The sequence below is a fragment of the Phocoena phocoena genome, chromosome 5 (genome assembly GCF_963924675.1).
Source record: "Phocoena phocoena chromosome 5, mPhoPho1.1, whole genome shotgun sequence".
In the NCBI taxonomy this organism is placed as follows: Eukaryota; Metazoa; Chordata; class Mammalia; order Artiodactyla; family Phocoenidae; genus Phocoena; species Phocoena phocoena.
In genome coordinates, this window is record NC_089223.1 from 106,053,932 (window position 1) to 106,067,280 (window position 13,349).

Consider the following 13,349-nt stretch of genomic DNA (forward strand, 5'->3'; position numbering starts at 1 on the left):
GAAGAGGTAACTTAATACATAGCAAGAGTTCCTGAGAACAGTGGTTCTCCCCTCAGATTGGGGGAATGCAGATACTTAACTGCATTTTTTTTTTTTTTGAAAATCTTTACTTTTGAGTGGGTGGATATGGAAGGGGCAGTGAGAGTGGCATCTGCTAGGAGCTGATACTAAGTGGCACATCTACGAATGTCATAGAGTCAACAGTGAGTTTAATCAACATTATTTTGTGCTTCATTTTTGTATCCTATGCCTTAATATAACACAGGCCTGACCTAAATTTGACCTGTAATAGATGTGTAATGGGTTGAAATTGGTGTTCTTTCCCTTCTCTATCTGTATGTTGTGGACAGAGAAATGTGTTAAGAATCAGGAAAGCAGAATTGTAATTTTGGATATGTCTTTTACTAGCTATGTGAGTTTTACAAACTCATTTCACTGTTCTTATTGTTTGGACAATGATGCTTGTATTGGATGATCTTTAAATTCCTTTTACCTTCATGATTTATAATCTATAGATAATATAATGACCACAGGACGGTTAAAATCAGTAGTTTTTTGGTAAATATTATTGACTGGCTTTCAAAAAAATAAAAAATAAAAAGAAAACTGTGATTTATGATGTTTGTCTACTTCTAAATACTCCTGCTGTGGCCAAGTTTAAGCTACCAAGGTGAGATCACTGAACGTGGAACTGGGAAGAAATGTTCAGCTATTCCAAGCCAAGAGGAGCCAGTTCTAGCACACTATAAGCCTCAAAACAGTAAATTATTCTACCCTAAAAGACTGAAAAGTATGCTAATATAGCTGAGAAGAAATTAATGATGGTAAACAAAAAGTTTCCAGCATTAATGAGAAAATTAATGCATGGATTGTCTTTATTTTTAATACTTTGACTAGTGACCACACTGTAACTGTTTTTTTTTTTTTTTTTTTTTTTTTTTTCTGTACATAGGCCTCTCACTGTTGTGGCCTCTCCCGTTGTGGAGCACAGGCTCCGGACGCGCAGGCTCAGCGGCCATGGCACACGGGCCCAGCTGCTCTGCGGCATGTGGGATCTTCCCGGACCGGGGCACGAACCCATGTCCCCTGCATCAGCAGGTGGACTCTCAACCACTGCGCCACCAGGGAAGCCCTGTAATAGTTTTTAAAAAGAATGGTAGGCCATGTAATGTTTTTCAAAAAGTCACAGATACAGGGTTTCCCTGGTGGCGCAGTGGCTAACAATCCACCTGCCAATGCAGGGGTCACGGGTTCGAGCCCTGGTCCAGGAAGATCCCACATACCGCGGAGCAACTAAGCCCGTGAGCCACAACTACTGAGCTCGCGTGCCACAGCTACTGAAGCCTGCGTGCCTAGAGCCTGTGCTCTGCAACAAGAAAAACCACTTCAATGAGAAGCCCGTGCACCACAACGAAGAGCAGCCTCCACTCGCTGCAACTAGTTAAAGCCACGCGCAGCAATGAAGACCCAATGCAGCCAAAAATAAATAAAATAAATTTATAATAAAAAATAAATTTATAAAAAGTCACAGATACATGTAAAGACAGTATTAGTTTCAAAAGTTGAATCTTTTAGTATGGCAGGAAGCAATATTTAGAATCTGATCTAATGCTTTAAGTGCTCTTGCTATAGCTCCAAGATTAGTCTTAAGCCAAGAGAGGACAGTGTTTACATCTCCACCACACAGAGGATTAATATATATCAAGGAATGTTGGCAATACTGTACCTTGGTACCCATTCATGCATTGCTTATTGGTCACCATGAGCATTAGAACAGAATGATATTACTGAAATGCTGCAAACAATGCAAACTAAAAATGAGTCCTCTGAAAGGGATGAGAAAGGATATCAAAGAATGTCTATTAGACCTATTTTACTATTCTTTTTAAATTTAGCATTTCTATGTTTTGGGAAAGGGATGCAACTAGCTTAGCTTATTCTGTTGTTGGAAGTTATTTGCTCCAGTTTTTAGGATTATAGAATTTTAGAGTTGGGTAGAATATTCGAGATCCTTTCTTCACTGCGTGAATTGAGATTTCCATTTATTTATGTATCATCAGGTACCAGATAAGTTTGGCACTTGAAAAATTACCTGGGTTTTTTCTATTCATATAAAATATCTAAGCTAGAGATTCAGTTCAGTTTTACGTTTATCAAGCATCTCCAGTGTACTGGGTTGCTGAAGATAACAAGAGGTATAAATTATGGACTCTGACTTTAAAGGGAGCTCATATTTTAAAAATAGGGGTTCCAAATGTGAACAGATAATTGCAAAATGATGCAATAAGTCTGTTATTAGAAGTATGAATGGAATGCTTTGATAGACTTGAGGCTCTTAATGCAGTACGGGGAAGTCAGAGAAGACTGGAGAACATGCTACTGGTGCTGGATTATGAAGCATTTATAAATGTGTGTGTGTGTGTGTTTGTGTGTGTCTATGGGGCTGGTGGTGGTAGCAAGGGCATTCCAGGCAGAGGGAAGAGACTTCTGATGCCAGAAACAAACAGTGTTGACAGTGACGGTGTAGGAGTCAATAATATATTAAAAAGGACCTCTACAAAGGTTTAATTCAACAAATAGGTGTTGAGGGCAACTTTGTTGAAATCATCTGCCATCGAATAACATGCCCTTCATGTAGACATGGCAGTGATTGTATGCTCTTTCTTATTTTACTGTTGAGAATATTACATATTATTCGTAATTTCAATGTTTAAAAAAGCTTCCATTTTTTTCAAAATAAGCCTAAACGTATCAAGTTTTAAGAAAGACCAATTGCAAAATTGTGATGGAGGTTGGCTACTATTATCTGCTCCCACAGCTCTCCTCACAACACGCAGGTCTTCACCCTCTCTCATTACCTACCACCCCATTCAGTTCAAATCTCTGCTGCTCCATCTTTCTCTGCTTTCTCAGGAAGGCAAAGTTAAGACTCAGAACCATTCCTTCCAAAAGATCATCAGTGCTGCGCTATGATTATGAAGTCAAATAAGTCATCAAAGATTGAAGGAAAGGGCAGGAGGACTTATTTTCCTAACCAGGGTAGATAATGGCCCAAAAATGATGTTAGAGAAATCATGGTAACATTTTCTTTTCTCATTAATTCTCACATTTTTACTTTGTATATTATGTAAAGATCACAGAATTATGTAACCACCGATTGTGTCAGAGTCTTGTAAGTAGTAGGTATTCAAAACGTATTTGGTGAATGACTGAATATAACTTAATTGAGCAAAACAAACAAAATAACACGGCTGCTGGGATAACTTGATAGCCACGTGCAAGAACGAAGTTGGACACTTACCTCACTCCATATACAAAAATGAAATTAAAGACCTTGGGAGGGGTCAATGGGGAATGACTGCTAATAGGTACAGGATTTCTTTTTTGGGTTTTGAAAATGTTCTGAAATTAGATAGTAGTGATGATTGCAGTGTTGTGAATCTACTAAAAAACATGAATTGTACATTTTAAAAGGGTGAATTTTAAGGTATATCATTATATCTGAGTAAAAAAATAGATGCCCAAAACACCCAAAACAAACAGCAACAATAAAACCATAGTTAAGAAAGTTTCATTGAGGCTGTCATTGAAATGTTCTACCTAGGTAGTCCTAACATTGAAGAAGAATATAAGTTAAAGATGAAAGAACATGTTTTAGTTAAAACAAAATTGAAAATAGTAAAAAAGATGTACTGTATTTTAATAATGCTAAGATGCATATTTTTTTCACATTTCTGAAATGGAAATGAATCTTACCATTGCTGGTGTGTCACAGTTTATTTGGCTGCTTTTTTTTCTTTCTTCATGGTACATAAAATTGTGATATATCTTAGCTTCAGTGAAATGCTTAATTTTTTGAATAATGTGAAAGAGGCTGCCAGTTGTCCCTCAATGTTTTCTCCTCTTCTCACACAGTAATAAAATTTTTTAACTGGGTAAATGGCTGCCCAGCCAAAACTGTATTCCGGATTTTCTTGACAGCTAGTTGTGGCCACATGTGTAAGTTCTGGTGAGTGGTAAGTATGCAGAAGTAATATATGCACCTTCTGGTTTGTGCCCTTAAAGAGAAGGAGTGTGCCCTCCCTTCTCTTCTTTTTTTCCTCCCTCCCTACTTTTTCCTTCTCTCTCTTTTTTTTCCCTCCCTCCTCCTTCATTCCTTTCCTTCTAAATTGTAGATATGATGGTGGGAGCTAACGGCCATCTTGATCTATGAGATAGAAACTAAGTGTTGAGGGTGGTAAAGAATGAGAACAGACACCTGAGTACTTAATGCTAATGAAACCAATATACTAGCCCTAGATTGACTATGCAGACTTTTATGTGAGAGACAAATAAAGTTCTAGCTTGTCTAAGTCACTCTCATTTTGGGTGTCTCAGCTACAGGAGTTGAAAAATATTCTATATAATATCAATGGTTTCTGACTTTCATTTTTCTTGAAGTAAACTGTTATTACTTTTTCCAAAGGGTTAAATTCTGCTCCCTCTAAACACACACACACACACACACACACACACACACATATATCTGGGCCCAAAATGAGTTACCAAATATAGCATTTACTTATAAGGAATGTATTGTGAATAGCTTTTCAGTTTTCATTATCACGGAAGGATGATTTCAGCTCACATTCAGTCTATATTTCTAAAGAATACCTTTGTTAGGACTGTCTGTTCAATGCAATGGAAGACAGCCTTTTCAGCGTAACTGAGACTTCTTGATAAAGCTAAATGTGCCTCGTCGGTTGAATTCTTCTGGCTTTGCGTTGGTGTGGTAAAAATACATGATCGGATTTCATTGTTAAGAAAATTCTTTCAGCAATACATGTACAGTCAAGTTTGTTGCCTGGATAGCTGAACATTTCGGTCATGAGATTACAAAAAAAATGTCTCATGACAAAACTTGAAATGGAAATGTAACCATCTGGAAGTCTAGTTCTGCCTTAGAGTGGCAAGGCTGTGAAGAGCTGTGCTGCTGGGGGTGATGCCACTCTGTCCTTTTGACAGCCATACTCTTTTTTTTTTTTTTTTTTTTTTTTTGACAGCCATACTCTTGTTCTTCATATTTGAGGAGATGGGACAGTGAGGAGGCCTGTTGGCTTGAGCTTATTAATGCCACCGTCTAGAATACAGATTCTTGGATATTTCATCTTCGCAAGATGAGCTGCAAACTGCAAAAAAAAAAGGGACAAATTTATAAAGGATACACAAAATTGATATATCTCCAATCCCGTTTCTTTCTCAAGCTGTGATAGACAAATGATGATGATGTTATTACTGCTGTCACTGTTCTATCAATGAATCATTAATTTAGTTTTTAATATAAATTAAATCCCTCTTTTCAAATGTATTTATGCTATGGGATAAATGTCTCTCTTTAATTCTCTTGTAAACTTGTTTGAATAGGCAATAAATATACTTGGTAAACAATTCAAACAATATAAAAGGGTATACCGTGAGACTACGCAGGTAAATTCCTCCTACCTCTGTTCTCAGTCTCCCTCTACAGAGAACATTAATATTCTTATTTTTCATACATCCTTCTAGTGAGAGTCGAAACATTCTCAAATCTATATTTATGAACAATTTTTACAGTATTTTCATCATATTAGTTATTGCAATTACATGCACAATATCCCAGAGAAGGCCCATGAACTGGTTCTAACATGTTTTCAGAGCAACTTCAATGAACAGTTTGAGACCATAAATTTGGAATAAATTTGAAGGACTGCTCCAAGAAGTCTTCTAGATGCCTAGCAAAGCAGGACTTTGAAAATTTATCAAGACATACACATTTCTCTCTGACTTGCCCATGTCTACCTATCCAGGATCATCGATTATCTTTCTCTACTCCTTGTACTTTACGATGAAGCAGTCCTGGACTGTAATCAATCCCCTGACAGATGGGATCACTTTAGGATTCAGAGTATTTTTTGGCTGTGCACTGTCTGTTGGAAACATGCTCCATTTCCCACCAACTCCTGGTCCCCTGCTTTAGATCTCCTCACAAGCAACCCCCCACTCCGACCTGCCTAATTTCTACTTACTTCCTTACTCAGGCAATTCCTTGTTTAGGAGCTAAGTTTCCATTAGGGGGCCCTCTTTTCAGGCCCCCAGATTTTTTGTGCAAACCTCTACCTTTGGCTTACCACATTTATTTAAGTTGCCCATTAAAGAGCCTGCTTCCTTTAGCAAAATGTAAACTCCTCTAGGACAGTGAGTGTTGTTACTTTTTTTCTTTTTTTTTTAAACATCTTTATTGGAGTATAATTGCTTTACAATGTTGTGTTAGTTTCTGCTGTATAACAAAGTGAATCAGCTATACGCATACGTATATCCCCATATCCCCTCCCTCTTGCGTCTCCCTCCCACCCTCCCTATCCCACCCTTCTAGGTGGTCACAAAGCACTGAGCTGATCTCCCTGTGCTATGTGGCTGCTTCCCACTAGCTATCTATTTTACATTTGGTAGTGTATATTTCTCCATGCCACTCTCACTTTGTCCCAGCTTACCCTTCCCCCTCCCTGTGTCCTCAACTCCATTCTCTACATCTGCATCTTTATTCCTGTCCTGCCCCTAGGTTCATCAGAATCATTTTTTTTTTTTTTTTTAGATTCCATATAAATGTGTTAGCATACCGTATCTGCTTTTCTCTTTCTGACTTACTTCACTCTGTATGACAGACTCTAGGTCCATCCACCTCACTACAAATAACTCAATTTCATTTCTTTTTATAGCTGAGTAATATTCCATTGTATAAACGTGCCACATCTTCTTTATCCAGTCATCTGTCAATGGACACTTAGGTTGCTTCCATGTCCTGGCTATTGTAAACAGAGCTGCAATGAACATTGTGGTACATGACTCTTTTGAATTATGGTTTTCTCAGGGTATATGCCCAGTAGTGGGATTGCTGGATCATATGGTAGTTCTATTTTTAGTTTTTTAAGGAACCTCCATACTGTTCTCCATAGTGGCTGTATCAGTTTACATTCCCACCAACAGTGCAAGAGGGTTCCCTTTTCTACACACCCTCTCCAGCATTTACTGTTTGTAGAATTTTTTTTTTTTTTTTTTTTTTTTTGCGGTACGCGGGCCTCTCACTCTTGTGGCCTCTCCCAGTGCAGAGCACAGGCTCCGGACATGCAGGCTCAGCGGCCATGGCTCACGGGCCTAGCCGCTCCACAGCATGTGGGATCTTCCCGGACTGGGGCACGAACCCGTGTCCCCTGCATCAGCAGGCGGACTCTCAACCACTGTGCCACCAGGGAAGCCCTGTTTGTAGATTTTTTGATGATGGCCATTCTGACCGGTGTGAAGTGATACCTCATTGTAGTTTTGATTTGCATTCCTCTAATGATTAGTGATGTTGAGCATTCTTTCATGTGTTTGTTGGCAATCTGTATAACTTCTTTGGAGAAATGTCTATTTAGGTCTTCTGCCCACTTTTGGACTGGGTTGTTTGTCTTTTTGAGATTGAGCTTCAAGAGCTGCTTATATATTTTGGAGATTAATCCTTTGTCAGTTGCTCCATTTGCAAATATTTTCTCCCATTCTGAGGGTTGCCTTTTCGTCTTGTTCATGGTTTGTTTCGCTGTGCAAAAGCTTCTAAGTATCATTAGGTCCCATTTGTTTATTTTTGTTTTAATTTCCATTTCTCTAGGAGGGGGGTCAAAAAGGATCTTGCTGTGATTTATGTCATAGAGTGTTCTGCCTATGTTTTCCTCTAAGAGTTTGATAGTGTCTGGCCTTACATTTAGGTCTTTAATCTATTTTGAGTTTATTTTTGTGTATGGTGTTAGGAAGTGTTCTAATTTCATTCTTTTATATGTAGCTGTCCAGTTTTCCCAGCACCACTTATTGAAGAGGCTGTCTTTCCTCCATTGTATACCCTTGCCTCCTTTATCAAAGATAAGGTGACCATATGTGCGTGGGTTTATCTCTAGGCTTTCTATCCTGCTCCATTGATCTATATTTCTGTTTTTGTGCCAGTACCATACTGTCTTGATTACTGTAGCTCTGTAGTATAGTCCGAAGTCAGGGAGCCTGATTCCTCCAGCTCCATTTTTCTTCCTCAAGATTGCTTTGGCTATTCGGGGTCTTTTGTGTTTCCATACAAATTGTGGAATTTTTTGTTCTAGTTCTGTGAAAAATGCCATTGGTAGTTTGATAGGGATTGCATAGAATCTGTAGATTGCTTTGGGTAGTATAGTCCCTAGTGCCTGGAACATGGCAGGGGCTCAATATATGCCTATTGGTCTCAACTAAACTATGGTAAAGGACAAATACCCAAGGGCAAAAGGGTAAGAAGTAGAGGTAAAGTAAAGAAAGTTTTCTTTAGCTCTCTGGCCATTCTCTGTCTATAGGTGGTGTCCTATTCCTCTCCCTTGGATGTTTGTGTCCTCACGTTTTTCTCATTTACTTTATCATAACCTGATCTCAGATCCTTGAAGAAAAATGACTGGTACCTGCTCACAGTGCTACTGCCTCTTGGAAGTATTTGAAGCTTAATATTGGTGAAGTCTCAAGCGAGCAGTCTAGACTTTATAGGTTCAAAAGAATCAGCTGAGTTGTTTGGTCAGGATAACTTCAAGGCGTCACTCAGAGATTCTGTTTACTGAGCTGCGGCTCAGGAATGTGTTTTTTGTTTTTGTTTTTTTCAACAAACACCATTAGATGATTCTAACGCAGGTCTGTGGACAATATTTTGAAAAATACTATCTTAAGCCCAAGGATAAAGATATCAGTAAGTAGGTGAAATACTGGGTTGGCCAAAAAGTTCATTCGGTCTTTTTCCGTAAGATGGCTCTAGTAGAACTTAGTTGCTTTTAATGTCACTTGAAACAATTTTGTTAGACTGTACTGTGACAGCTGTCATAGAAGCGTGCATTTAAAAAAAAATCTTATCAAAACTGGTGAATTTTTGTGTAGCCATTTTAATATTGAAGATGGAAGAAAAAAGCAACATTTTCGGCATATTATGCTTTATTATTTCAAGAAAGGTTAAAAACGCAACTGAAACGCAAAAAAAGATTTGTGCGGCATATGGAGAAGATGCTGTGACTGATCGAATGTGTCAAAAGTGGTTTGCGAAGTTTCATCCTGGAGATTTCTCACTGGACAATTCTCCACGGTTGGGTAGACAGGTTGAAGTTGATAGCGATCAAATCGAGACATTAATTGAGAACACTGAGCATTATACCATGACGGAGATAGCCGACATACTCAAAATATCCAAATCAAGCGCTGAAAATCATCTGCACCAGCTTGGTTATGTGAATCGCTTTGATGTTTAGGTTCTACATAAGTTAAGTGAAAAAAACCTTCCTGACCATATTTCCGCATGCGATTCTCTGCTGAAACGTAATGAAAATGTTCTGTTTTTAAAACAAATTGTGATGGGTGATGAAAAGTGGATACTGCACAATAACGTGGAATGGAAGAGATCGTGGGGCAAGCGAAATGAACCACACCAACCACCACCAACCACACCAAAGGCCGGTCTTCATCCAAAGAAGGTGATGTTGTATATATGGTGGGATTGGAAGGGAGTCCTCTATTATGAGCTCCTTCCAGAAAACCAAAAGATTAATTCCAACAAGTACTGCTCCCAACTAGACCAACTGAAAGCAGCACTCAACGAAAAGCATCCAGAACTAGTCAACAGAAAACGTATAATCTTCCATCAGGATAATGCAAGACTGCGTTTCTTCTATTTGCCTTCACCAATTTCCAGCTCAGCAGAAGCCTACTGCTACATTTATTTCGGTCTTTACAAAATTCTCTTAACGGAAAAAATTTCAATTCCCTGGAAGACTGTAAAAGGCACCTGGGCCGGTTCTTTGCTCAAAAAGATGAAAAGTTTTGGGACGATGGAATTATAAAGTTGCCTGAAAAATGGCAGAAGGTAGTGGAACAAAATGGTGAATACATTGTTCAATAAAGTTCCTGGTGAAAATGAAAATTTTTTCTTTTATTTTTACGTATAAACCGAAGGAACTTTTTGGCCAAACCATAGATGTTGTTGGACTCAGATCTTCGCAATTTTCAAAACAACTAACAGAAAACGAACTCAGTACTGCTGACCCCACTTAACTTTTCCACAATTCTCTGCAATGCCTTAAGAGAGATTCAAATGCTGTTCATGTTTTAGAGCATAAGCTCTTTTAGAGCCACTGAGGATATCCTTAATAGTAATTAATGTTGAAGAGAAATAGTGTACTGTATTTCAAAAGGTATCAAGTGAGCTAGAGTGCAAAGTGAGCTGATCTTCATCCTGTGCTTCTTGCTTATTTCTCTTTCAACCAGTCCTTAAGAACAGAGGCACCAGATTCACCTGTCCCAAGTCACATGTGCAGGCAGCACAGTCTCTGGTACTATATGCTTACTGAAACATCTTGGCTTCATTCTCCCACACGCAGCAATACAATTACCATTTAGGTCGAAATTCTAAGATAAACATATCATTACTCAAAAGGGCTTGTGGATAAGCAGTCTTAGCGTTCAGTACTTTCAAAACACTACAGAAGTCAGAAAATGAGTAAGAAAGGACTTACTGTACATTTACCTAAGCTCTGTTAAACTCTGCTGTAGAGCTGGAAAGAGCTCCCACTGTTACTGTAAGGAGGGACATAACAAGTAGGCTGCTACTGAGCTGGAAAATGGTGAAGGCAAAGCAGGCAGAACAGAGCATTTTAGAACAATCAGGCTGCTGCGATGTGGGAGGTCTAAGAAGAAAAGCAGAAATGGAGTACAAGGAGATGGCAAATGTTCAGGTGCCTTGAAATGAAGCAAGCCTGTGCCTAAGTAAAGAAAAAGAGTAAGTGTTGAATTTTCAGGTTAAGATTATGAGTTCTGCTCCTCCAATCCTCTGCTTGTGGTTCCAATTATCCATGTTACATATTGGCCCCTAACAGTGAAGCCACGACAGCATCTTTCCACTCCTACCATGGAAAGGGCTCTTCTCCATCTATTCATTCATTTGTTCATTCACTTATCAATCAAACATTTCACTGAATTCCTACTAAGTACCAGGCACGGTTTCAGTTTTTGCAGTGCTTACAGTTCAGTGGAGGAGACGGCAGCAAAAAATATTAAGCAGTATGGCTATTACAAAATCAAAAGTTCAAGGTACTCCTGAATTTAACAGGGGTTAGGGGGCTGTTGCCCTCTCCCCATTCCTCTTTCATTAGTAATACCTGGAGGGAATGAGAACCCAGAAGTGATGGTCACTGTCGTTACACTGATCAGGTAGCGCTCTCTGAGTCTATAGCTTGACAGGTTAGGGAGGAAAGAAAGGGCTATGAATCCACTGTGTGAAAAAAGCCATGTCACTTATGGAGAAGATATATGGTGGAACAGAGGAGAACCAGGCACACAGAGTTCAGGGTTTCATCCATCTTTTACTTTCCATCTGGAATTGGCAGCTTTACTGAGTGAATAGACAGGGTACTGGACTTTGGTGATGAAGCGTCTGGTGTAGACTACAACTGCAGCTTTGGGAGAGGCCTGACTTCAAACAGAAAGCATAAACCTAGACTTACTGAATGACATCCTTGGTGGAAGTGGCAAGATATCATACTGGACCAGTGTTATGAAGCCATCAGAATCATCTAGGCGCTTTCAGTAAAACACTGATACCCAGGCCCACTTCACACCAGTAAGAAGTAGAGTTTCTTGGGATGAAGCTCCAGCAACAAATTTGTTTCTTTTCACCTATAATTCTAGGTGACTCTATTGTGTAGCCAGATTGAAGATTGCTTTATTACATAATGAGATTCATTTGCTGGTCAGGTTTGTCTGGAACTTCAAACTGTAATTTTTATAAGTATAGTACTGTGTGGAGAGCAAGTCACTTTGCACTAAAAGAGGCTGCCATGTTGTGGGGCTGGAATTTGTAAGACCAAGTCCTGCCTGGAGACAATGGGACTCCTCAAACTGCACAACCAGTTGAGATCTAGCAGGCAACATCCTACGTGGAGTTGGCAGAATCTGGTATTTGCTGGGATAGAATTTTGGGAATCACAGACTGCAGGGGCAGCTGCATTTCTTGTGGGAAGTACTCCCATTTGGAGAGGGCAAAGCTCTGGCATTTTTGTCATTCCTCTGGTTAGTGGGATCTGGTGCTGGTACTCGTTTCTAGGGCTTGCGTAGGCACCCCTCAAATCATCACTGTCTGAAAGTGGCAGGCTCTTGTGGGTGCCACTCCATCTTGTTTTCTCTCTTTATCTTGCATCTGAGCTTGGACTAAGAGGCTGGCATGTTTGTTTAGAGGAAGTCAAGTTCTACTGTAGCAGGAGAATGAGTGGAGGAAAGGGATTTTTGAACTGCCACAGAGTAGTGCATGTTAACTAAGGTCAAGAAATTAAAGCTGAGAGCAGGTAAGATTTGTGAGGGGCACAGACCAGGATCACGTTGCTTCTCACTGGGTATCCTAGGACACAGTTTTGGGTGGAACGTATAGTAGCAGCAGGAAGCTAAGAAAACTGGGCTCCTCAAGATTCTGCAAGGAGCACATTGCAGACAATTAAGCACATTGCAAACAATTAATTGGCCTTGTGAGTTTTAAGTTCATAGTGGGGATTGGACAATGGGCATGAATTGACCAACTCCCTGGTGAAGCTCAAGCTGAGAAGTCTCTCTCTTCCATTTATTTGTCCATTCCTTTCCCTGACAAATAATGCTAAATTTGGGGTAATATTTCAAAAGTGAAATATCACTTTTGGTTGGGTATGAAACTGAATAAGGGAACTGGCAATTAACCTGTAATGAGCAACTGTAGCGATTTCATTTTCTTGGTTTTATGGATGTGAAACTGATGCTGTGCTAGTTTTATGTGTCCTCTTGATCCTCTGGAATGCTGAAAATAAGGTGCACATTTAATATTTCTGGCACCATGTGGTTGGAGCTAGGCTGACACTTTATGCATATTATGTACCTATTTCTAAGAGTTTGGCTGGACAACTCAGATAAACATATTTGAGATGAGAAGTAAGATATGGGGTGATTTCTCCATCTGGAGTACAGTGTGGCCTTAAATATAACTCAAGGCCTGTCTTGTCCTGATTACTTAAGAGATTTCTGGAGTCATTAATAAATGTCTTGATCATTTTAACTGCCCAACTCAGTGATCCCAATTAGAAACATAAGAGATGTGACAAGGATTCGCAGGAAAGAGGTAGAAATGATTTAACTAATACTCCACTGATCTCTTCCCTCAATTATACAATAATTTTAAAATGTCATTTTTTGTTTTGTTCCTTATTATGTTCCTCCCATAACTGAGAAAAGTATTCTGTCTCCTGCTAGTTTTCTGTACCCAGATATTTTATAATTAACACACTGACATTTAT

General features: G+C 39.2%; 1 protein-coding gene across 4 annotated transcripts in view; it reads right to left on the minus strand.

The window, feature by feature from the left end:
* Positions 1-5,057: 5,057 nt before the first annotated feature.
* The window catches only part of TBCK (TBC1 domain containing kinase), a 224,696-nt gene continuing 216,404 nt past the window's right edge, over positions 5,058-13,349 (minus strand). For all 4 annotated transcript variants that reach the window (XM_065877597.1, XM_065877595.1, XM_065877596.1 and 1 more), the window contains one exon: positions 5,058-5,168. In XM_065877597.1, coding sequence (XP_065733669.1) covers positions 5,058-5,168 — 111 coding nt within the window. The remainder of the gene's footprint in view (positions 5,169-13,349) is intronic.